The sequence below is a fragment of the Ochotona curzoniae genome, unplaced genomic scaffold (assembly GCF_017591425.1).
Source record: "Ochotona curzoniae isolate NIBS_2020 unplaced genomic scaffold, NIBS_Ocur_1.0 contig_3520, whole genome shotgun sequence".
Lineage (NCBI taxonomy): Eukaryota > Metazoa > Chordata > Mammalia > Lagomorpha > Ochotonidae > Ochotona > Ochotona curzoniae.
In genome coordinates this window covers 28,758,842-28,782,092 of record NW_024465894.1, presented here as the reverse complement: position 1 = coordinate 28,782,092, position 23,251 = coordinate 28,758,842, and the positions used below count along the sequence as shown (strand labels likewise).

The window sequence follows — 23,251 nt, the reverse complement described above, 5'->3', positions numbered from 1 at the left end:
AACTGGAAAACTCCATGGGACTAGGAGAGGGAGGGACAATCCGACACAAAGTAATATCTGTTCTTTTCTCTGCCTACCATGGCATATGTATATGTATATATGTATGTACATATGTATATGCAAATTTTTGCATTCTTTCTTCATTATGTATAAAAGCTTCCACCAACTTTTTAAATGATTATTAATAACATTGTATTATGTGCTACAGTTTTATAGGCACTGGGATTCCCCCCACCCCTCCTATAACCCTCCCCCCATGGTGGATTCCTCCACCTTGTTGCATAACCACAGTTCAAGTTCAGTTGAGATTCCTTCATTGCAGGCATATACCAAGCATAGAATCCTGCATCTTAGTGTCCAGATAAGTTCAACGGCTGAAGGTAGAGCCAACAGAGTAAAATCCCAATCGATTAAAAGCCCCAACATAACATCAGCGACAATATACAATGTTATGGAATTAATTGACATAGTATTGAGTAAACAATATGTTAAAAACAATGCAAGTTCTTAGCCACATCCTGTGACTACTCCATTGACATTTCAACAATTGAGGTGCAAAACAGTTATAGGAGGGGTGTGCAGAGAAATCTTCAATACCTTGGTGAGGAGTACTTACTCTTTGTGTCCTACCTAGTAAGGTATGTGTGAGTCCATGCTCACCAAGCTTTCCTTACTGTTCTCTGCCTATCTATTCTAGTGTGTGTGTGTGTGTATTTGGAGGAGGGGGCTCTGGAGCGACCCTGATGGTCATTGCAGAGAGGGTGGGGACCCGAAGGTGGAACTAAGTAAGGACCAGAGAAAGCTCCTCTCCCTAGTCCCGAAGGAAGTTTACTGTTCTTCTGATCCCGAGGACCACTCTGGGTTCCTGGCTGCTGTTCCGATGACCTTAGATCCTACGAGGAAGAATTTGGGCTTCTTTCATCCTGCGTGGTAGATTCAAAGCGGGGGAGATGCCCTCTGAGTTCTCAGGCTCTGAAGGCATTCCAGTTCCCCGTGGTCTCTTTGGCAGTTGGGATGTAGGCCTTGGTACCCGTACTGATAGTCCTTGGTGGGAATCCGGGAGTCTCCAGGGTTGGGATATAAGCCTCTTCCTGTTCCCCTGCTCCACTCTGGGGTCCCCCCCTGCTCTGTGCATATGACCTCATGTTAAGTTCCCCCTGTATGTCTTTGTAGTTTAACTGTTGTCTAATGCTGTTTTGAATCTATTGTCAATAAGTTACCTGTTATTTTCCTGATAGGTTACATTACACGTCTTCCTCACACATTCTAAGGAGATGGAAGATCTTTTGCATTTTTTCTTCCTTTATTATGTATAAAAGCTTCCATCAATTTTTTTTTAAATTTCATTTTATGACACAGTTTCACAGGCTCTGGGATTCTCCAGCCTTTCCCCAAGCCCTCCCCCCATATTGAATTCTTCCATATTGTTACAGTAGTACAGTTCATAACCAATCATGCTTCCTTCATTGCGGGCATGGACCATATAGTGAGTCCAGCATTTTATTGTCCAGATAAATTCAAGTTTCATTGGGAGACCATCCTTGGTCTGAAAGTAGAGCTGGCAGAATATCATCCCCTCCAATGAAAAGCCACTATACAACTTCAACAACAGGAAGAAACATGGAAAATTACAATATCATGAAGTTAATTAACATGGTATTGAGTGACCAAATGCAAGTTTTTAACCACATTCTGTAACTGCTTCATTGACAGTATTCGAACTTGATTTTAACTGAACTTTGCAAATTTTAGGATAATCCAAATAGACTTATAACTCTAACAAGCCACATGTTAATGATGGAGGAACAAAACAATTTTAGGAGGGGTGTGCAAAGAAATCTTCAATACCTTAGTGAGGAGTAGCTGATCTTTGTGTCCTACCTAGTAAGGTATATGTGAGTCCAAGCTGATTTTTTCCTGTCTGTTCTAAGCTTTCCTTATTTGTCTGTCTTTCTATCTGATCTAATTTTGGGGTCTCCAGAGCAACCCTGACGGTCATTGCAAGAAAGGGTAGGGAGCCAAAGTTGGAACTAAGTAAGGACCAGAGAAAGCTCCTCTCCAGAGTCCTGAAGGAAGTTACTGTTCTTCTGTTTCTGAGGACCATTCTGGGCTCCTGGCTGTTGTTCCAATGACATTAGATCCTATGAGGAAGAATCTGGGCTTCTTCCATCCCATGTGGGAGATCTGATAGAGAATGGTTGACCTCAGAGTTCTTGGCCTATGAGGTCACTCCAATTCCCTGTGATCTCCTTGGCAGTTGGGATATAGTCCTTGTGCCCGTACTGATAGTCTTTGGTGAGGTACTGGGAGTTTCTGGGGTTAGGATGCAAGCCTCCTCCTGTCCTCCTATTTCACTCTGGGCACCCCTCCTGCTCTGTGCATATGACCTCCTTTTAAGAGGCTCACTCTTGGAGCCCACTGTATGTCTTTATAGTTTTTGCTAATGTCTATGTAATGCAGATTTGAGCCTGCTGTCTGTAAGTTACCTGTTATAATCTTGATACGTTATACTTAACATTTTCCTCACACTCTAAGAAGGTGGAAGATTTCTCTGCTCTCCCGACCCATCACAGAACAACACAGGGTATTAAAAGCATATCAGGCTTTTCAGTTCTTTGATGTAGATCATAAGCAATAATCATAAGCATTGATTATTGGTTCATTGTACATCACACTATCTTATTGCGTGTGGTACAGGCTGCTTGAGGGCTTCCACCAACTTTTAATACTGGTGAATCATTACAGGAATACTGATATATGAGGTTCTTAGAACTAAAGCCTGGTAGGAGAGGAGGTTATTATACATAATTGAAGATTGTGGAGTCAGAATAACCGACTTTGAATTTACCCCAGAGAATAATATTAACAAATGTTATCAAAGAGGTAATATAATGTTATCAAAGAGGTAAGACATACCAATCATTTAACATAGCTCTCAGTACATAGTAAATGCTTAGTAAATGTTCATAATGGTCCTTATTATTTAATATTGATTATAGAATAGCTCTTAAGGGCCCAATAGGAAAAAGTCCTCAGGCATCAGACACTGGAAGTTAGTTCTTTTGGTTTTGCTGATTAACTCAGCGACATCTCATCAAAGTTTCAACATTAATCACACCTATTGTGCACACCACTCTACAATTCAACCTGTGACAGCTGATATGAGGCTTACTCTTGGATCACCAAATGTATTTGAATTGATAAAGTTTAAGAGACAAAAACTCTGCAAACTACTACACATAGAGTGGATTTTAGTACATAGTTATTTGAGTTGTTAGTTGAAATAATGCGTGGCACCTCAGAAAGAGGAAACCTGGCTGAATCAGGAGGAACATTTTAAAATCTCTTCCTCTTTGAGAAATTCATCTGTTTTTTAGGGCATTCTCACATGTTTCTCAACTTTAATGTCCCTAATTATCTAAAGAAGACTCACAAAGACAGTTCATATAGTATCAGACTGACTATTTGATTTTCAGTCTGCTTTGAATTTGAAACAGCATATTCATTTGTCTCTTAACCATTGCTCAGACAGATCATTTTCCTGCAAGAATCAGTACCATCATTGGGCCCAACTTTGACCTGATACTAAAATAGCACAGTTTTTAAAGGTATAAAATAGCACATGTTTTTAAAGGTATAATTTTTCAGAAGTATTGTTTATCAATTTATTGAGTAAAAGTATATGTATGCATGTGTGTGTATATATATACATACATACTGTTAGGGAATGAGAGAAGGTGAGTAGAAATTTGTGGACTCCACAGATACAGTAGAAAACCAGAATCTGAAACATTGATTCCACTCACCTTCTTCCAGACCTCGAACCTCCCCACCCCAATCAGAGGCCCATTTGGGCATGCAGCCCCTGTCAATAAGTAAACAATACTAAACATTTTTTTAAAGTATGAATGAATAAAGAGAACTGAAAGCAGAATCAGCAATTCCCCTGGAGTATATGTTAACCCAAAAAGCTAATTTTAAAACGGATTAAAGCCCTTAATTAAAAGCACTTCCATCTGAAAGATGGAAATTACACTTGGGTGGAAATGAGTAAATGTCAATATACTTTAAAAAGCACACAAGTTAAACTTGTATATTTGCATTAATGACTGACCAACACACAAGACATGTAAAAAAATAAACTGTAGGACAGAAAAAGACTAATTCATTTGTGAGTGAATTGGATCATTGTCACTGAAAATAAGCATCTTATTAAAATCACATTATGATTGGATCTATGAACTATAAGAAATCTATGCTCTATAGTAATAAAAGTTTTAAAAGGTATAGGCTGAAGAGAAAAATATCAGTGCATTTTAAATATGGAAAACATTGAAAACGCACATGGTGACAACTGACAAATATTTAATGTATACTTGCCATTTTAAAAATACCTTCTAATTCAAAACTTGTTTTTATAGATATCGTATTTCCACTGTTGAATACAATGCATGACATACTTCCCCTTGCAAAATACATTGTCTTGTTTTGATGGGATAAAACACTTTTGAATATACTCACCATGTCACGTATGATTTATGTATTTCACTGCTCAGCATAATGTCTCTTGACAGCATTTTCTCTCCCTTGAAATGTGATGTTACAGAAGCACCATGACCATTTGGCATTTTCGTTTATCTGTCTGTCCCATATGCTGTCGGGTGAGGAGGAAGATGAATGTGTGCCATCACTATGTGGAGCACATGCCATCTGCCAGCTCCTTCTCTCCTGTCATCAGAGTCTCTTCCCCACAAAGATGGTTTTGTGGTAGGATAGTTTTGTCACATTGTATGTGACCACTGAGGTTAGGATGTACTCACTGGAGTTGCAGACTTAGTCCGCAGTGTGCAGTAACCCCTTCATTCTGGGTGTCCACAGCGTTGCCCTCTGTTGATACTGCAATTCCAGTTGGTTGTGACCTATGGACATGGACAGCATTGCCTCAGAACCATGGCATTCAGTGTCAAGTGTAAGCGGAGCAGAAACAATGACCTTGAAGCCTCATGTTGAGAAAGTGTTGCCTTGGGATGGAGGCCACCTGCCCTGCTTTGCAGTGTGCTCAGAGGACAGCTGCCCACTGCCCTGCTTTGCAGTGCGCTTAGAGGACAGCTGCCCACTGCCCTGCTTTGCAGTGGGCTCAGAGGTCAGCTGCCCACTGCCCTGCTTTGCAGTGGGCTCAGAGGACAGCTGCCCACTGCCCTGCTTTGCGGTGCGCTCAGAGGACAGCTGCCCACTGCCCTGCTTTGCGGTGCGCTCAGAGGACAGCTGCCCACTGCCCTGCTTTGCGGTGCGCTCAGAGGACAGCTGCCCACTGCCCTGCATTGCAGTGCGTTCAGAGGACAGTCTGCCCATACTTACTGTGTTCCTTGTAGGGATGGAGAGTCAACCTCTGTTGTATTAAGTCACTGAGATTTGTGGTTCTTTTTACACTACCACATAATCTTATAGATTCCAACTAGTCTAATTGTCACACATAACTGATGTAGTAAAAAAAGAACTATCATGACTTAGTAAAACATGACCAAATATAAGCCATATTCAGAAATTTTTGTCACCCTGCATTATATTTGGGGTGGGGGAAAGGTGCATATATTAAATAGGAAACTAAGAAATGTTTGAATTGTAACTTACTCGCATAGCTATTTGAGTTTAAGCTGCTTGGAGACACATCTGTATTAACAATGCAATGGGTATTTTCAAGCTAAATAGAGTCATTGGGCAACTTATGACAGATCCCCAGCATAAACAGTCCTTTAGGAAGCCAAATAATGACAACATGCATCAGGAAATAGGACACATCAATCCAAAACTGATACGAGTGCCATGCAGTTCAAACTAAGTGCTCAGTTAGTATTTTGTTTGTTTGTTTGTTTGCATTCCCTAGAAGCAGACCCAAAGACAAGGATTAAAGTTCAATCAGCGTTTTAGGTACAGTAGGAGAATGAAAGATGTGAACCAGAACCAGAAAGGAATCCAATAGGAGATGGGGTTTTTGTCAAGTTGATTCCTTGCCATCGTTAAGTGGCATTCAGCCCCACTAGAGAACTCCGGGAGTCTATAGAAAATGCACAGAAGACTGGAAATGCATGTAAGATGGTTCCAAGCAGAAAGAAAGGGGGACAGGGTGTATAAACCAACTGCAAGTGGCACTTTCATTCAGGTTTGGGCTTGCCGGATGAGGCAGTTGAAATTAGCATATGTCCCAAAGATATTTCCTGTTGTGCTGCCCATCACACTGTGACCGGCTGCCATTTACAACCTCATGGGCTGTATCTATTTTACCATCATTACCAAAAACAGAGACTGTCATAGTGTTCTGATTAAAAAGATATTGAAGAAGTTTGCTTTTAACTCAAAATGTTGAAGCACAGAAGTTCTCTCACCTCCAAAGAAGTCAGACAATTCATGGTTGACATTTTCTTTTCAGTAGTCCTTTTTGATGAACAGATATTGAAAATGATCGTTCATAGGACAGACTTACAGGTAGAGATTGAGATAGGTTTCCTGAGTGACTTCATATAGTACTTTGAAAATACATCATTACAGGCATATTTTTTTTTTTACTAACAACAGGCCATTTATCTCCGTTGTTATGAGGGATATTTCCAACCTGTATGGTATTTTCTTCTATGTAGCCTAGAATATACCCATATATGGAATATATGCTAACTTCTAACTTTAAAAACATTCCAAACTCCTGTTGTTTTTCCTTTTGATCATGTTACAATGCAGGGCAATCAGATGCGCTGCAAAGATGAAGTGGAAGCTATAGGACAGGCTTGTGATGAAGTTAAGTGGTAGTTACCTGAATGAGCGTGCCAAAGAGCTAGCCTCCAGCGATGGCCAACGTTCCTAGCCTTACATCATTGCAATCCTGTGATGCCAAGAAATAGGATCACTCTCTTGGTACTACCATTGGACGTTACATATAACCATTCTATGCCATTTACCTCAGTGTATCTCATTTTTTTATGATACACATTCTCTTACCAGGCTGGAAATGCCTCTGAACCAGGTCGGGCTCTTACTTTTGTCTCTATGCCAAGTTTAGGTGCTTCACAATTTGAGTTGTACCCACAAAATAATTAGATCAATGAATGAATCAATCAAAGAACGTGTGAGGGAATAAAAGCAAAAAATACACCTCAGTCACTGTATAAGTCAGTCAAGTACCTGCTCAGTGGAAGGAGCGTAGCATGGTTCTCTGTATGGCGTGGCCGACTGACAACCAGAACCAGAGCAGGCCTCATAGAAGCTCATAGACTTTTCTCTTGCTAGTGAGATGGGCAGCAGCTTCCGTAATGCCATGTAGCCCTGTGTAACAGGGAATGCCTGTGGATCATCAGAAGAGCTTTTAATAATTTGAAGAAATTTTTGCCATTTTTTGCAAATAGCCCCAGAATCAGTGCTATGGTGTGGATGGTTACCAATGGACACAGAAGTAGTATGTAAGATTTAGCCTTCTAGATATCTGGTAATTCAAGCAGAAGAGAAAGGAATCCTGTTTTAAAATTGATTTGAAATCAGCACTACTGAATTGAAGTCATTCATTCCTGTCCTTACAAAAGCAACTTCACTGTCATTATACACTGGAGATTGTAAATGCTTTTTCCCATACTTAACAAAAGTATAATAATTATGCAAATACACAGGACAAAGTCTGGCATTTCAATACGTGGATCATAATGTATAATGATCAGATCAAGGTAATTGGCATATGCACAATTCTACTAGTAATTTAAAATTGTTCCATAAATTTTGCCAGCTACTTATCCTACTATACTATGGGACATTAGAAGTTATCCATCCTGTCAGACCACTTATCCATCATTCCTTCCTCCAGGTTCTCTGTGTGGATTAATCCACAGATAGCAACCCCAAAAGGGAGACTTTTTTCCTCTACACCTCTTGCTTGTAGAAGAGGGAGAAAGAGATAAATATTGATAGAAAGGAATAATGCCTCTGGGCTTCAAAGCACGAGCTCTTGTTTTCATGCTATAAAGTTGCTGATATACTCAAGATCTGTAGTTAGGACCTTTCTCTAGTTCTATGTTAAATTCAGAGTAATCAAAAGAGGGCACAGCAACTTTAAGAAGCCATCCTTATGGTACAACATTTGGCTAATGAAGGTGAATTCTAAGTAGGAGAAATAGTCAACATCTAGACATATAGCCCTCACCCCCCTGACTCAATGTAAACCATGAAACTTAAATTATATACATGAGGATGTCTTGATTACTGTCCCAGTGGCTGCTATGACCAACGACGCCAACCTGTCAGTGGTTTCTAAATAGAATTTCATTTTCATGTAACAATACAACATGGGTGTTTCCTGGTCAGCTTGTTTCCCCACGGTTCAGAGATCCAGGCTCCTTTCTCGGTGTGGCACCATCATCCCCTGTGACTAAACTGGGTTAGGGGTGAGACACTGAAGATGCCCCACACACCTCTAAGAAGCCCTTCCCTGGGCATTTCATTGGCAAGAGCTAGTTCAATGACCAGCTCTGACCATCAAGATAGTGGGATGGGCTCATTAGTGTCTCTGACTAGGTAAGGACTACCCAGATGTGGGAAGGTAAATGTAAGTTTCCAAGATTCACTGGTTATTTTCAACAACATGGACCAAACTGATGCAATTGGATCTACTAAGTGTAGAATTACTCTTATTTAAGTAAACTAAGCCAAGTGACCACCTTGCATTCCAGATGGCTTCTGTGGGTCTCAAAGAAATATGTCCAGCAGCAGGAGGACTTGGAAGGCACTTGGTAAAGTGTGTTTCCAAGAGAATACATTCCTGTTCTTTCATTTGTATCCTTGTGAGTTTAGCTCAGTTATAGTGCCAGGGAACATGGGAAACTGGAGACCAGGCACAAATTCTTCAGCAAGTGCTTTGCATTTTTACAGCAAGATCAAAAGCTAACATTGGGATGTGGAAAGTGCCTTCCCACATCAAGTTACTTTGCTCAGCTTATTGAAGACTGAAGACCCCAGCACAATATGGAAAGGGCCCCACCCGTGTGATAAAGTATAGGAAGGATATCTGACCTTGCCTGGTAGGGCTCCAGTAGACTTGAGTGGTTAGCCATCAAGTCCAAAGTCAAAATTAACTGATTGGCCTGCATGGTGTTTTCTAACACTGACAGAAGATTCAACATAAAAATCTAGACTTCTGGATTCTTTTTGGGGAAAAAAAAAATCCCATGTACCACTGGGCAGGCTACTTTCATGTGGCAGCAGGAGTCAGTAGCTTTTTGTAAACAAGTCCCTCGGCTACATTCACCATGCACACTCCACTCCTGTCATGTGTTTGCCTTTCCAGCTGGCTGTGTTGCCCTTGCCTCTCCCCGAGGAAGTCTCATCAATATAACCTTGGCTGGAGGATTCAGGTCTGAAAATCAGGCGTCTCCAATGCCTGCCAGGCCAGGAAACAAATGCCTAGTTTGCTTTCAGATCCAGTCGTAAGTGGGCAATCCAAAGCCACAGCAATTTAAGCAGGAGACATAAACATCATGTTTAGAAGGGCTGACTGTATAATTAGGACATACTCACTCCCCAAGCATCAAAATCAATTATCCTGATAAAACCCTAGGACAGCTAACCACCCTTGAAATATACATTTATAGAAAGAAAAAGAAAAACCAAAACTAATTTGAGGTGATGAGGGAAAGGGCGTTCCCCAGGGACCCAGCTGAGTTCATTCTAGGGCATTGAACACAGGCTGCCTTGGGTTTTTCAGATGTGATGTGCGGGCTCTAAGAGAGGAGAGCTGCAGCTAGGGCACAACTTGGGCAATTACTAAAGCTCGGCGAGTCTTGAAGGAGTTCTAGCGAGGCAGGTGTCAGGGCATCGCATGTTAAGCTGCTGCTTGGCATGCTTACATCCTGCACAGAAATGACTGGTTCAAATCCCAGCTCCTTGGTGCTTGCTAATGCATGTGAGAGATAGTGAGCAGTAGCCCAAGTACATGAGCCCCTGCTGCCCAGGTGGGAGACGTGCATGGAGCTCCTGGATCCTGGCTTTGGCCTGAGTCCTAGCTGCTGCCGGCATTAGGGTGTGAACCAGCCAGCAGATGGCAGAGCTCTCTTCCTCCCTCTTCTTCTCACCTCCCCCTCTCTTCTTCTTAACTTCCCCTTTTTTCTCACCTCCCCCTCTCTTCTTCTCACCTCTCCCTCTCCCATCCTCTCCCCACCTCCAATCTTACAGAGTTGAAGGTCTGTGAGGGTCAGACAGTTCTCACCTTCCCTGCTCTTCTTCTCATCTCCCCCTCTTCTCATCTCCCCGTCTCTTCCCATCTCCCCCTCTTATTCTCACCTTCCCTCCTCTTATCACCTCCCCCTCTTCCATCCTCTCCCCACCCCCAATCTTACAGAGTTGAAGGTTTGTGAGGGTCAGACAGTTCTCACCTCCACTGCTCTTCTTCTCACCTCCCCCTCTCTTCTTCTCACCTCCCCCTCTCTTCTTGCCTCCTCCCCCTCCCTCTCCCATCCTCTCCCCATCTCCAATCTTACAGAGTTGAAGGTGTGTGAGGGTCAGACAGTTCTCACCTCCACTGCTCTTCTTCTTACCTTCCCCTTTTTTCTCACCTCCCCCTCTCTTCTTCTCACCTCTCCCTCTCTTCTTGCCTCCTCCCTCTCCCTCTCCCATCCTCTCCCCACTTCCAATCTTACAGAGTTGAAGGTTTGTGAGGGTCAGACAGTTTTCACCTCCCCCTCTCTTCTTCTCATCTCCCCCTCTCTTATTCTCACCTTCCCTTCTCACCTCCCCCTCTTCCATCCTCTCCCCACCCCCAATCTTACAGAGTTGAAGGTTTGTGAGGGTCAGACAGTTCTCACCTTCCCTGCTCTTCTTCTCACCTCCCCCTCTCTTCTTCTCATCTCCCCGTCTCTTCCCATCTCCCCCTCTCTTATTCTCACCTTCCCTTCTCTTCTCACCTCCCCCTCTTCCGTCCTCTCCCCACCCCCAATCTTACAGAGTTGAAGGTTTGTGAGGGTCAGACAGTTCTCACCTTCCCTGCTCTTCTTCTCACCTCCCCTTCTCTTCTTCTCACCTCCCCCCTCTTCTTCTCACCTCCCCCTTTTTTTCATCTCCCCCTCTCTTCTTCTCACCTCCCCCTCTCTTCCTGCCTCCTCCCTCTCCCTCCCCCATCCTCTCCCCACCTCCAATCTTACAGAGTTGAAGGCTTGTGAGGCTCAGACAGTTCTCACCTCCCCCTCTCTTCCTGCCTCCTCCCTCTCCCTCCCCCAACCTCTCCCCACCTCCAGTCTTACAGAGTTGAAGGCTTGTGAGGCTCAGACAGTTCTGAACCAAGGCCCTCCCAGGGCAGGATCACCCTGTGAAGAAGCCTTAAAAGACCCCAGGCTTTGCCAGGGGCATGCATCACTGGGACTTGTCTGACACGGGAGCTGGTTGCATGCTCCATCAGGCTATAGCGGCATTTGTTTCTCGCAGGCCTCTGTAAAAATTGAACTCACAGTGTAAGTTCAATTCTTCCCTGTTGGCTACATTCCATTTGATTGAGAAGAAATACACACTTCATCTAAAAATAATTAGCCTTTGAACAGCTTGTGTTTCAATTGACTTGAGGCTTTTTTATTGATTCTTTTAAGGTTTATGAAGTTGAGAGAATGAGATTCTTGTGATGTTCTCTTCCTTAGCCTCTCCCTACTGGGCATAAGCTCCCCCTCTGTCCTCATGCCCTGACTCCTAATATTTCATCTAAACCAGGGGCCACAAACTGGAGACTTGTAGGCTCAGCTGAGCTTGCTTTTGTAATTCCTGGAATATGTTAAGATTTGTGAATGTGTGTTTTTAATGATGTTGGCCATAAGTCCTGCTATTTCTCTGTTTCCTTTTTCAACATCTTAGTCACTGGTTTATGTTGTTGCTAAGACTCCACAGTCATTGAATTCAAAACTCTGAAATTAGCGTACTAATTGTTAATAAGTGCAAAGCCATAGGAACAGTAACTATGCAATAAGCACTTGGTAAGTTGTTTAGCGCTACCATTATATTATTATTTTTGTGATTTTATATTGCTGTGTTTCCTAGCAATATTTACTAGAATGGCTGTACTCTGAGATTTTTTTTTAACCATGAATTTCCTCATTCCAACTTTTGTTTTAATAGTATCTAATTCTTGATGGGAATAGTTTAATGAAAATTAGACCACACTCCTAGGGAAAATGGAAAAACAGCTTACCAAATTAACATCCTAAACTGAAGAATTACAAAGTGGGTACCTGTGGAAAATCAACACTCAAAACATGAGACTGAAGTTTGAAAACTCAGTAAAAGTTTAGGGGAAAAAACCCTGTTAGTTGCAACTAATGGAAAATCTTTACTGTTTTCCACAAACATCATAGTGTTATTTTTAATATCAAAATCATGGAAAATATTTTAATAATTCTATAGAGCAGACAGACTCACTGGCATAAATAACAGTTAACTCATGAGTTTGCTAGAATTCGCTGATAGTGGCTGAACTTGGCTGAGCTTCCCGTGCTTGTGGTTCATTGCCAGTTTGACTGGTGGCTCTGTTGACGTTGAAGGAACTTGTTTATCACTCGGTGTCAACTGGATGCTAACTAGTCTAGGATGACTTTGGCCATATGACTGGGTAACTCAGTTTCCTGTATTTTCTTATCTGCTACCAGATTAGTCCAAGCATATCCCTATGAGAAGGCTGAGGAACAAAAGCAAAAGTTAAACGAATGCTATTCCAGGTTTCTGTTTGGGCCTTATCCACTAACATCCCATCGGGCAAAAGTAAGTCACACGATCACCTCCTGGTCACATACTCAATAAAATCAAGATCTTTAGTAAAAAGAACATGGAGTCATAGACCAAGTCTGTGAACACAGCAGGTGGAATTTTGGGGCCGTTGATCCAATCAAAGGGGAGAATTGACTACATTTTGCTACTAGCAAGTCATACCCACAGAAAACCACTCCCTTCTCTGGGCCATAGGTTTGTACCAAGAAAAAATAAAGGGTCTGATCCTATAATTACTGCCCTTTCCAAGGCTCTGAAGTCTTGGAGGATTTGACTGTATAATTGCTGGTGTTCCTCTCTAGGGTTGCAGAGTAATCTCTACATGCCTGTGAGATGATCACAGGAGAAATTCTGAAAACATCTCAGAGCTTTACATTGTGAGCTATGTCAGGAAAGCACAGCATGTTAGGAGGGGCAAATTAGGAAAGGGATAAGGAAGGAATAGGTATAGAACAGGAAAAAAAAATGTCACAGGAGCATGTCTTGTTATTGTTAGATTTCTACAGCAACTTTCCTCTGTGGCTATTTCATGAAGTTATGTGTAAGCTATGTCAGAATGCATCTGAATGGAGATTGGAAGCAAAATTTAAAATACAAATTTATGTGAGAAACTCTTTGGCAAATGATGCCAAGTTATAGGTTTCCCCTTTACTCAGTATTTGGATTTATCCAGCACGTGGCCCACCTTGTCCATATCTCCTCCATCTTTGCTTTACTAAACACTGAACACCCCTCTTCCTGTCCCTCCCTAATAGCTTCCAGTGAGCACTTTGAATCCAAAAGCACAGAAAGATCTACAAGATACAGAGTATCTAAACCCGGGAGTGATGGGGAAGAATAAGGAAAAACAAAACTAACACTGTTGGAAGATCTTTAAAAAGGTGCTGGTGAAAGTCTGGTCCCAACAGTGACAGCAGCATCAAGGAACTTGATAGAAATTCAGAATTTCATGCCCCACTCTAGATCTCCTGAAATAGAAACCTGCAGTGTAACAAAATCTTTGGGTTCTTACCAGGCACGTTAATTTCTTAGAACCAAACTAAATCTTACCCATGTGGTCACTTAATTTAACATAGAATCATCTTCTAAAGAAGTATTCCCAACCACAGAGTATTTGAAGTTCCTTCTTGTCAGTCCTACAATCTCAACGTTTGCACATACTTGTATTGTTCATTTAAAGGATTGTTTGTTTTGAAAATCAGAATTAGGGAGAGACACAGAGAGATCACTTTTCCATCTTCTGGTTAACTCCTTGGACAGCCTGCACATTAAGCTAGTATCCAGGCAGTGCCAGGAGCGTCTCCCATATAGGGTGTCAAGGACATACACACTGGGGTAGCTTCCACTGCTTTTCCTAGGCCAATAACAAGGAGCTGGATCAGCAGTGGAGCTGCCCAAAGAGTAAGCAGAGCCTGTGTGCGATATCCATTTCAAAAGGGATGGCTTTACCCACCATGCCAGACCCTGTATTATATTCCTTTTGATTGAATGAGAAAGATGGAAGTTTAACCTAGAGAACACTGTCTCCCCACAAAGAATGGCATCTATAATATGTCCCACAGAAAAAGGAAAAGCTTGAGAGCTTCTTGCCCTAAGATAAAGGCCAAGAATATTGGCAGATCCTGTAATATCCAGTCCCCTTCACAGAGCATCATAGCACTGTAAGGTGCCGTCTACATTTTCAACATCTCCATCTAGTCTTGTGTGGAGTACCTTCAGCCCAACATCTTATTTTCCCCTTGCTTGTCTCCTTGGATGGATCCATAGTTCTCCATTTCTACGGCACCTACCTATATGTATTCTAAGCATTATGACTGTGTCACATTTACCAAGAGCAAGACCAATCATATAAGGGGGGAGAAGGACCACCTATAGGCAAGATTCTAGATACTTTTAGCTACAGATCCTTCGGTTACTCTCTTTAGAAGTAGGATTATATAATATGAATTAATGAACATTCACATTATGTTAAGCATTTAATATGCATGATCTCAATTAAATATTGTACTATAAGCCAGGGAAAATTAGTCATTTTTTCTGTTTTTACCCATAAGATACTTGCAACTCCAAGAGCTTAAGTAAGGTTACCAAGATCATATTGGCTAAAATGCAAGCATTATAGACCCTCCATGGAGAAAGAAGTAAATTATCCAAATACGTAGATCTATGGCAAAAGTTTGTATTTATTTTCTTAGCCCTTTGTCCCAGAATCTATTGTTTTTCACATAAGGACTACTAATTTTTAATTTTCGAGCAAACGTAACCTAGGACAATTTGCCCCAAATAGAGACATGCACCCTACTGCAATACCTGGTAAGCAAGAAATAGAATGAATGTGAATTAACTGCGTTCTTCCAGGTTGGCATGAATCACCCAATTTGCTTCTTTTCAGATCTGAAGTGTTTCCCACTTTGACCTAGAAATACTGCTCACTGTTTACTCCATTCTTTCTATCTCAATTGCCAGTGGCAACACTGAGTTTCAAGGTAGAACAGCAGCTACGTTTTACCTGTATGATCTGTAATTTCAAACTTCAGTTTCCATTGGTTAGGAACTGTGTGTCTCCTAGGGGTCACTTCTGCCCGGGCTTAAGAAGAATTGAGAGAGTCTGTGGATTTTTGTCAATTTGATCTGTTTGTTTATTTGTTGTTTGTTTGTCTTTGCTTTGATCTTTTGGCATTGGATACCCAGTATATAGTGTGTGGGATCTGGAGATGACTCACCCTGGTTTGGGGTATGGGTTTCCAATTCCCTTTACAGACCTTTTCCTTATTGTAGGCCTCATGAATTACTAACTTCTTTGCCTCATCCGAGATTGTAAAGTGGGATTTCTCAGTTCCTATTCCCTGGGTAGCCTCCTCTGGCTTTGTGGGCGGGGGGCTTCAGTGCGAACAGTCCAACACCCCACAGTCAAAGGCCAGCCTTATCACATTGCATTGGAACATGGGCATACCAGCCCTGCAAGGTGGGAAGCCTGCTCTGCAACTCCTGATTCTTTTTTCACGTGCGTTTCTATGGATTAGGGATTTCTTCCTGTGTTGGAACTCATCTCTAAGTTCAACTAAATATTTATTTTCTGTTTTGATTCCACATTCTCCTGTGTTTTCACTGGAGAAAGAATCTCAGTCATACTGACCCAGAGGTCCATTGCAATGGATGCTAAGGAAACTTAGAAGATAACGAACAACAAAACTCTGCAGTGTTGAGGCGATAGCTACGGGCCCGTTTTCTCACATGCCCGTTTCTAACAGTGCCCGGGTAGCCTGACTGACCTCACTGTGTAATTTTCATTGGATCTTATTTCTATTCTTGGTGAAATTCATGAGATTATTCTAAAAATAAGATGAGGGCTTTCAAGGTTGCTTGGGCTAATTTTGAAACTACCCATTCCGTGAATATATTTCTTAAATGCTTTTACCATTGTTTTTTAATGTATTCTTAGCTAAGTGTTGATTGTGAGGTTAAAATTCCAGAGTCCCTGCAATAAGTCTTCACAAAATCCTCCTGGTCATCATACCCCATGTACAGAGCTCTGCATTTTAAAAAATATATTTTGGTTTCATTTTGGAATGCAATTTTCATGCTAAAAATAATAGTCACATTGCCATAAAAACAAGAAAAAAGATTATAAGGCCAGGTTAGAGTTTTAGTGTTTCACTTCTAGATTCTTGAAAAATATTCTGATAATCATAGTCCATTTATAACTTTAGGTAGATAATCACAATATTGTTATAATTATAACATGGTTCATATCATGTCCTAAATACGTACATATTCTAAGATCATTTGTTTACATTTATTCATATTTCCTTAATGCTTATATTTATATAATTTCATTTTGATGTTATTTGCACCTTTTCCTCTTTTTCCCAGTATTCAATAAATTTCAAAATATTTTGAGGAGGGCAATAACAATACAGTATTACCAAACCTGTCTGCCACAATCCTAGAGCTATAATTTCAAAGTGTGAAATTACCATGAGGAGTTCAATTTTAAATATGCACCGTAGGAGAAGGTCCTGTGGCACGTAACCCGAACCCTACCCTATTGGAACACCTGCCTCCCATAGTGAAGTTGCCGATTCCAGTTGGCTCCTCCATTTCGATCTAGCTTTCTGTTTATGCATGCTGGGAGGTAGCACATGATGGCTCAGGTACTTGGGCTCTTGCTGCCCACATGAGACACCAAATGGAGCTGCAGGACCTGGCTTCAGTCTAGCCCAACCTGAGCTGTTGTGTTGGATGTTTGAGGATCCAACAGTATGTACAACAAGCAAGACAGTTGGAATTCACAAGCAGCTCTTTTCATGAAATGTATTTCCCCCTCAACTTTTCGACACAAAGTTTCAGCAGTCTTCTTTGTTATCCCACTGTAGCTGATTGCTCTGTGAGTTCAAGTTGCTTCCTCACAATATTGGATTTGATCATATCTGTATAATAACCCTATAGTCTGACTTCTATTTGCAACCCATGTACATTGCATTGATTCTTGGAGTGGTTCTGTTTGTAAGTGAAGCTTCATAAGCAGCCTTGTGCTTGAACTCTAGTCACAGCTCTGCCAAAACTCCCTTATCTAAATCAAATCCCTATTTTTATTTTTTTAAACAAGTCTGGAAAGAAAATGTCAGAGACGGAACACAAAACCTCTAACAATAGGCAGAGTCGAACGTATTTGAACTTGACTGTGTTGCCTTTTTCCACTGAGCTGTCCAGAGTTTACAAAGGCAATGAGTAGGCAATGTCTTTTTGAAATCAAGTTAAAAGAAAAACTTGGAAATGGAGTCTGGCTGATCAAACTGCAGAACTCTGCCTAGAATCAAATGAACTTTAACCCCTTATTTATTGATGTCTGTGTATAATGTAACAACTCACTTTGAAATTTAGAGGTTAAATTTAGCCACGTTCTTCCTTTTGCCCGTTTTCCAAAAGGATGTTTTATAAATTTAGGAGCAACCAGACTCAGTGCTCATTCTCTTTTATTGTTATTTCCCATGCTAGTTTTGTAGGTATAAGGATTCCCTCTTTCCCTTCATGTTCTCCCTCCCTATTCTCCATTCCTACTATTATCTCCCCTATCGTATTACAGTAATATGGTCCTTCAGCTGCAGTCACAGTTCCAACATTTTGCTATTTATGTGCATCATGATGTTGTAGGTATAAGCAGTGGAAGAAAATTTAATATCAAATTGTCAAGGTAAATTTAAGTTTCATTGGGAGTGCTTTTGTTTCTGCCTGTTCATATTGTACTGTAGAATTTGTAAGATATTACCTACAAATTAGATTTATTTTGAAATAAATCCTTCCCGTGATGACATTTCCCTACTGCAGTATGGTTTAAGGTCAAGGTAATGAAAAGATGGAGCCAAGTGAATCAAATGAGCATTTCATGGGAGAATCTTACATTTCCCTTGCTCTTCTATCAGTTATTGCCATAATACTGCTGCCCAACTTCTTGCAATATTCAATGGCATAAAATAAGCGTCAATTGAATTCATGTAGTGATGATTTGAACCAGGTAGTGATGGTCTGGACTAGGCTCAACTGATCTCAGTAGGCTTGAGTTTGCTAACGTTTAGTTGGGAATGGGGTGAGGTCAGCTAGTGACTGGCAGATTTACCATAGCTCACTTTCACATCTGATGGTCAGTTGTGATGAGAAAGGCTTCCCGGACTGTAAGTCTCCTCCACCTATAAACTAGACAAAGCTTGTTGACATGCTGGCAGAGTAAGCTTCCACAGAGAAAAAGCAGGTATCTTTAGGCTCACAACTGAATACTGATACTCCTGACACATTCTCCTGGGCGAAGAAAAATTACAAAACTGCCTCAGAGTCAAGAAGTACATGCCACTCCCACCCTTGCCGTGATGACATGTAAAGTCACACTACAAGACTGTGGTCAGGAGCTAGGGTGACACTGAGCCCCAGCAGAGAGGTGGGCAGGAGGGAGAAAACCCTAGCAACTCACAGTTAAGAAGAATTCAGATGGATCCAGACTGGAATCCCACAGTTGAACCCAACTTCTCTGATGTCAGAATGAAATAAGCAAGGGCGACAAACTTCCCATGTGCCACACGGGGCTCACAGATGGGGTTTGAACTAGCCACAAAAAGCAAAAAACTCTATGTGGAAATACGGGTCTGTGACTTCCCTTGTCCAACAGGCACCCAGCAGGCTGCAGGTGCAGACAGAGGATGTTCAGAAGAGCCCATGGCTATCCAGCTCCTCCTCCCCCACTCCTCCCTCCTTACCCATAACCTGCTTCTCATTTTCCCAATGCCCTTGGCCCCTGTGAATGCCTAGCTTTGCAATCCCTTGGTTAAACTTGCTCTAGACTCCTGAAGGATGAGGCTTGTTGGTACTTGGTATACTTTTTCACGTTTTCTTACAGTGAACAAATATTTAGCTTAGAAGAAGCAAAAAGGAAAGAAGCTCTAACTTGAAATTTAATAAATACAATCTTGAAATGTATTAATAACTGACCTTTTAAGAAGAGTTGAGTAATAGTTAATAAATATGAGGCAGTGAATCCATTTAAAAGATAGTAAAATCTACTGTCCCATGGGGGGGAGCCCACTACGAAATTGGTCGATTTTATAATTATTTTTAAACACTATTAAAATTAAATTCTTACTGGAATATATTAAAATATTTGAAAGTGTAGGCTTACATAGTTGGCATTTCTCATTTTTTATCTAATGAATTCCAGAATTATTGAGTACCATGTGGTCTCATCTGCCAAGAAACATTAAACTCAATCAAATGGTCTCCAACTTCAGACGCAACATGCCCTTAGCTAAGGGTCCACCTGTCCAGCTTACAATGATATTCTGCTCTCTCTGAAAAGGAGTCCTTCCTTGTGTTTCTCTTTCCCTACCATCCCTTGCAACAAAATTTGAACGGCATCTTTTGCTAGATTAAAATTGAGGTGAACCCAGGAGAAGGCCTCAGTAGCTCTGAATGGGAGCTGTCAGACAGGCTGAGAGAGTTCACCCATGCAAGAATGTAACATTGTAAAAGTCCCACTGGGAGACAAATGGCACCTGTCTGCTTGTTGGATGCTCTGTGATTGCCACATGATTTCCACGAGAGCCACACAGAAGGTTCGTTCAGGTGCCTTTGTAGCACCTCAGTGGGACTCAGAGCTTTGGGCCTCTCTCCCATGGTTGGTTTCCTCCTGGGCTTGTTAGAATTTGCATGCTAGCATGATCTCTTCATCAACACTCCACATTTCTATTTAGGGACAATTGTGGATTTGCAATAGTCTGGTTAAGCCATTTTTTCAGACATCTTTTGATATGAAAAAAAATTACTGGAATAAGAACTACAATCTGCTCTTGTCGATTGAGGAGCATTATTTCTTAAAATTCATTGCTTTTTTTCTATTGTGATAAGGAGATATAATGCATGCACCAGAAGCATAACAATCTAAAATAACCCCTTGCAATCGAGCAGAAGGCTATGTCTGCAGTAGAATGCATGAGCAAAGGTGATACATCACTGTTGTAAAAGGCCCAAGCCCACTTATGTCAATGAGTGCACCCCAAAGAAAAACACTGCTCAATCAAAGAACCTGGGTGTTGTGGAATTACAGACAAAGGATTGGGTAACACAAATGAGATGAATCATACAATCATCTCTAGCACAGAAGCAGGAGTAACAGCAGTGGACATAAAATGATGTTTGTAAGCTGCTGACACTGTTCTCAAGCAAGTCAAGAAATAGAGGGGCAGACCCCCCTAAGGGTGGGCTCCAGTGACCCTGCATAGTCCAGGGGCCAGGACAAACTTCCAAGACTGCATTGAGAGCTCCTGCTGCTGGAGGGGGTGCAGTCCAGAGAGAGATGGCAAGAACTGGGGGCTCAAAGAGAACCCTGGGCAGGGAGACAAGGGTGGCCCTAGTGAGTCAGTCATGGGGATACCACAGCAGGTGCTGAGAAAAGCAGGGTCTCAGCCACAGCACTCATTCCAGTGGGCCAGAATGAAGAGCAGGGATTCCGGCAACCTCTGTTCACCCTGGAGTGGGAAAAGTGAGGAGGCAGCTGGACACAGTGGTTAAGACCTGGCTGCTTGGGATGTCTGCAACCATTCCAGAGAGCCTGGGCTCAAGTGCACACTCCACTTGCAATCCCAGCTTCCTGGAGGAAGCAGGGGATAAATCAAGTACTTGTGTCTGGCACGCATGTGAGCAACTTTGCATCTCGCTTCTATGAGACTCTCAAGTTTACACCGATTTTACCAGTAGGGCCTCCATGCAGGTGTTCATTGGAAGAAAGTTTCCTGAAAACTGAAAATTCTGAAAATTCCCCATGGCATGGAACAGGTCAAGTTAAAGAAAGTAAAAATGTATCTAGAACAGTTTTTTTTTTTTTTAAAAAAAAAGCAAATAAAATCTGAATGGCAGGAAAGTAAAGTAACAAGCAGAGATGTAAAATTGAAAGCTAAAATTGGTCACCAGAGTTGTGCAGGAGCTGCCCGGCAGAAGCACTCAGCAGCCCCTTCCCAGACACCTGCAGCAGCACGGCCTGAATTCCACTTCCTTCTAACAGGCAGCCCAGGGGCTCCAGCCCAATTCAAGGCCAACCTTGGAACTCTTGATTGTCAAAAGCTTTCAATGCTTAGTGTCAGCATTTCAGACCATGCATGGTATGCTATTCCCAGAGACTCTTAACATGAGTGAGAGAGAGAGAGAGAGAGATTGATTGCTGGTAGATTTATCTGTTTTATTCCAGGTCTTTAGCTCTGTATTGCTCCCCATAACCTGAACCTGACCATCAGCTTTGAAAAAATGACTTGTCCAGCCAAGCTCTGTTGAACATCCCTGAAACAGTTTGTTCTGTGTCCCACTTTGTACAGATTTTTCCCAAGAGTTTTCTGCTTGGATGTGGGTATAGAAATGCAAATAACCTCAAATTCTTTCTTGATGTCTCCTAGCTGCAGACGGAGCTAGAGCAGGAATACCAAGACAAATTCAAAAGACTGCCACTGGAAATTTTGGAATTTGTACAGGAGGCCATGAAAGGGAAGCTGAGCGAAGACAGCAATCACGGCTCTGTCCCTCCTTCGGTGGCCTCAGACCCTGGGAAGGTTAACCACAAGCCTCCACCCAGCGAGGAGACAGAAGGAGACAACCCCGGCAAAGAGTTTGATACTCCCCTGTGATCGCTCCTGCCAGACCTTTAGGGTATGCATGGCTGCGCAAGCCTCACTGGACTTTTACCACACAGATCACTGCCCAGGACTATCTTCCTAGGAGACATCCCTCAGCCTACCATCCACACCTATGGGAGTTCCAGAAGGAATCACGCAGAGACCTCATGGCCAGGTTCCATTTGTCACATGGAAACTACTGCAAGCCTGCTAGGGAAGAGTATGCCTACAGGTGGGATTTCTGTTTGCTCATCAGTGGCAAAGTCAAAGCAGGGGACTTCTGCATTTAATGAAGGAAACTAGCTTCTTTAAAGGAAATTGAGCTTGTGTTTTGACTTGAAGCGCTGATGTAATGTAATTCAAGGTATTAGAAATAGTTTGTTTAATGCATAGCACTATTTAGCACTCTTGAACAGCCACCTTTGAGCATTTTTCCCCCAACTGCCCCTCAATTACCATCTCTTCAAGTGAATATGCATATTAACTTGCTTCATCCTTTGCTTTGCAAGCACTGGTGGCTTGCAGTTTTCTAATTTATTTATCATACAGACATCAGTGTATTTGTTGCTGACATGGCTGTATTAGATACCATAGTGATGCCAATACGCTGCTTTTCTTGCTCAACACTATCACCTGATTGCCCAGTGAGGGCATCCCCTAGACTGAGCAATACGAATTGATCGCCATTTGGCTGCAGGAGCAAGCTGGCTGTGCATTTCCAGGCACCGTGCTCCCTGAACTGACTCTGCACTCCATGTCGGGATATGCATTGATCATTGGCCTCTACATGGTCCAGAACAACAAACAGTCCATTCTGCTACATAAAAAAGAGCTGATGTAGTGAACAAGTTCTGGTGGTAATTTTGCAGTCTGACATTCTCTTATGGTCCTTTTATTTTTCATAAAGAGAAAGCTGAATATTTATCTAGAGAATCCTTAGAGTCACTGAGAATGGTCTATATTATCTTCATGGATATATGTATGCACTCAACCAGTTCAGTGCATATGTGAAAACACACTAAGTATAGATGTGTGTTTAATCGGCAGTGACTCAAATCTCTTCCACAAGGCTAAATAGAGAAAATGTCCAATATGTAGTTTAAAATAATAAATTACATGAAAATACTGAGAAACAATCAATGGGGCCAGTGGTGCAAATTCAGGGAGACTTAGACTGTTAATATGATATGTTATTTTGCAGGATGCAAAAATTAAATTTTAAGCATTGGGTTTTAAGCCTACTTAGTGGTTATTAGAATGTATAAAATGTATAGGATTATAAGAATTTATGGTATCTTCCATAATGTTAAAGTCTGACAGATGTTAATTTTATT

The 23,251-nt window shown here is 41.7% G+C and overlaps 1 protein-coding gene across 1 annotated transcript in view; it reads left to right on the top strand.

Moving 5' to 3' along the window:
- The window catches only part of PLCB1 (phospholipase C beta 1), a 621,942-nt gene extending 599,874 nt beyond the window's left edge, over positions 1 to 22,068 (top strand). The window contains exon 32 of the mRNA XM_040980971.1: positions 21,702 to 22,068. Coding sequence (XP_040836905.1) covers positions 21,702 to 21,929 — 228 coding nt within the window. The 3' untranslated portion in view covers positions 21,930 to 22,068. The remainder of the gene's footprint in view (positions 1 to 21,701) is intronic.
- The last annotated feature ends 1,183 nt before the right edge of the window (positions 22,069 to 23,251 follow it).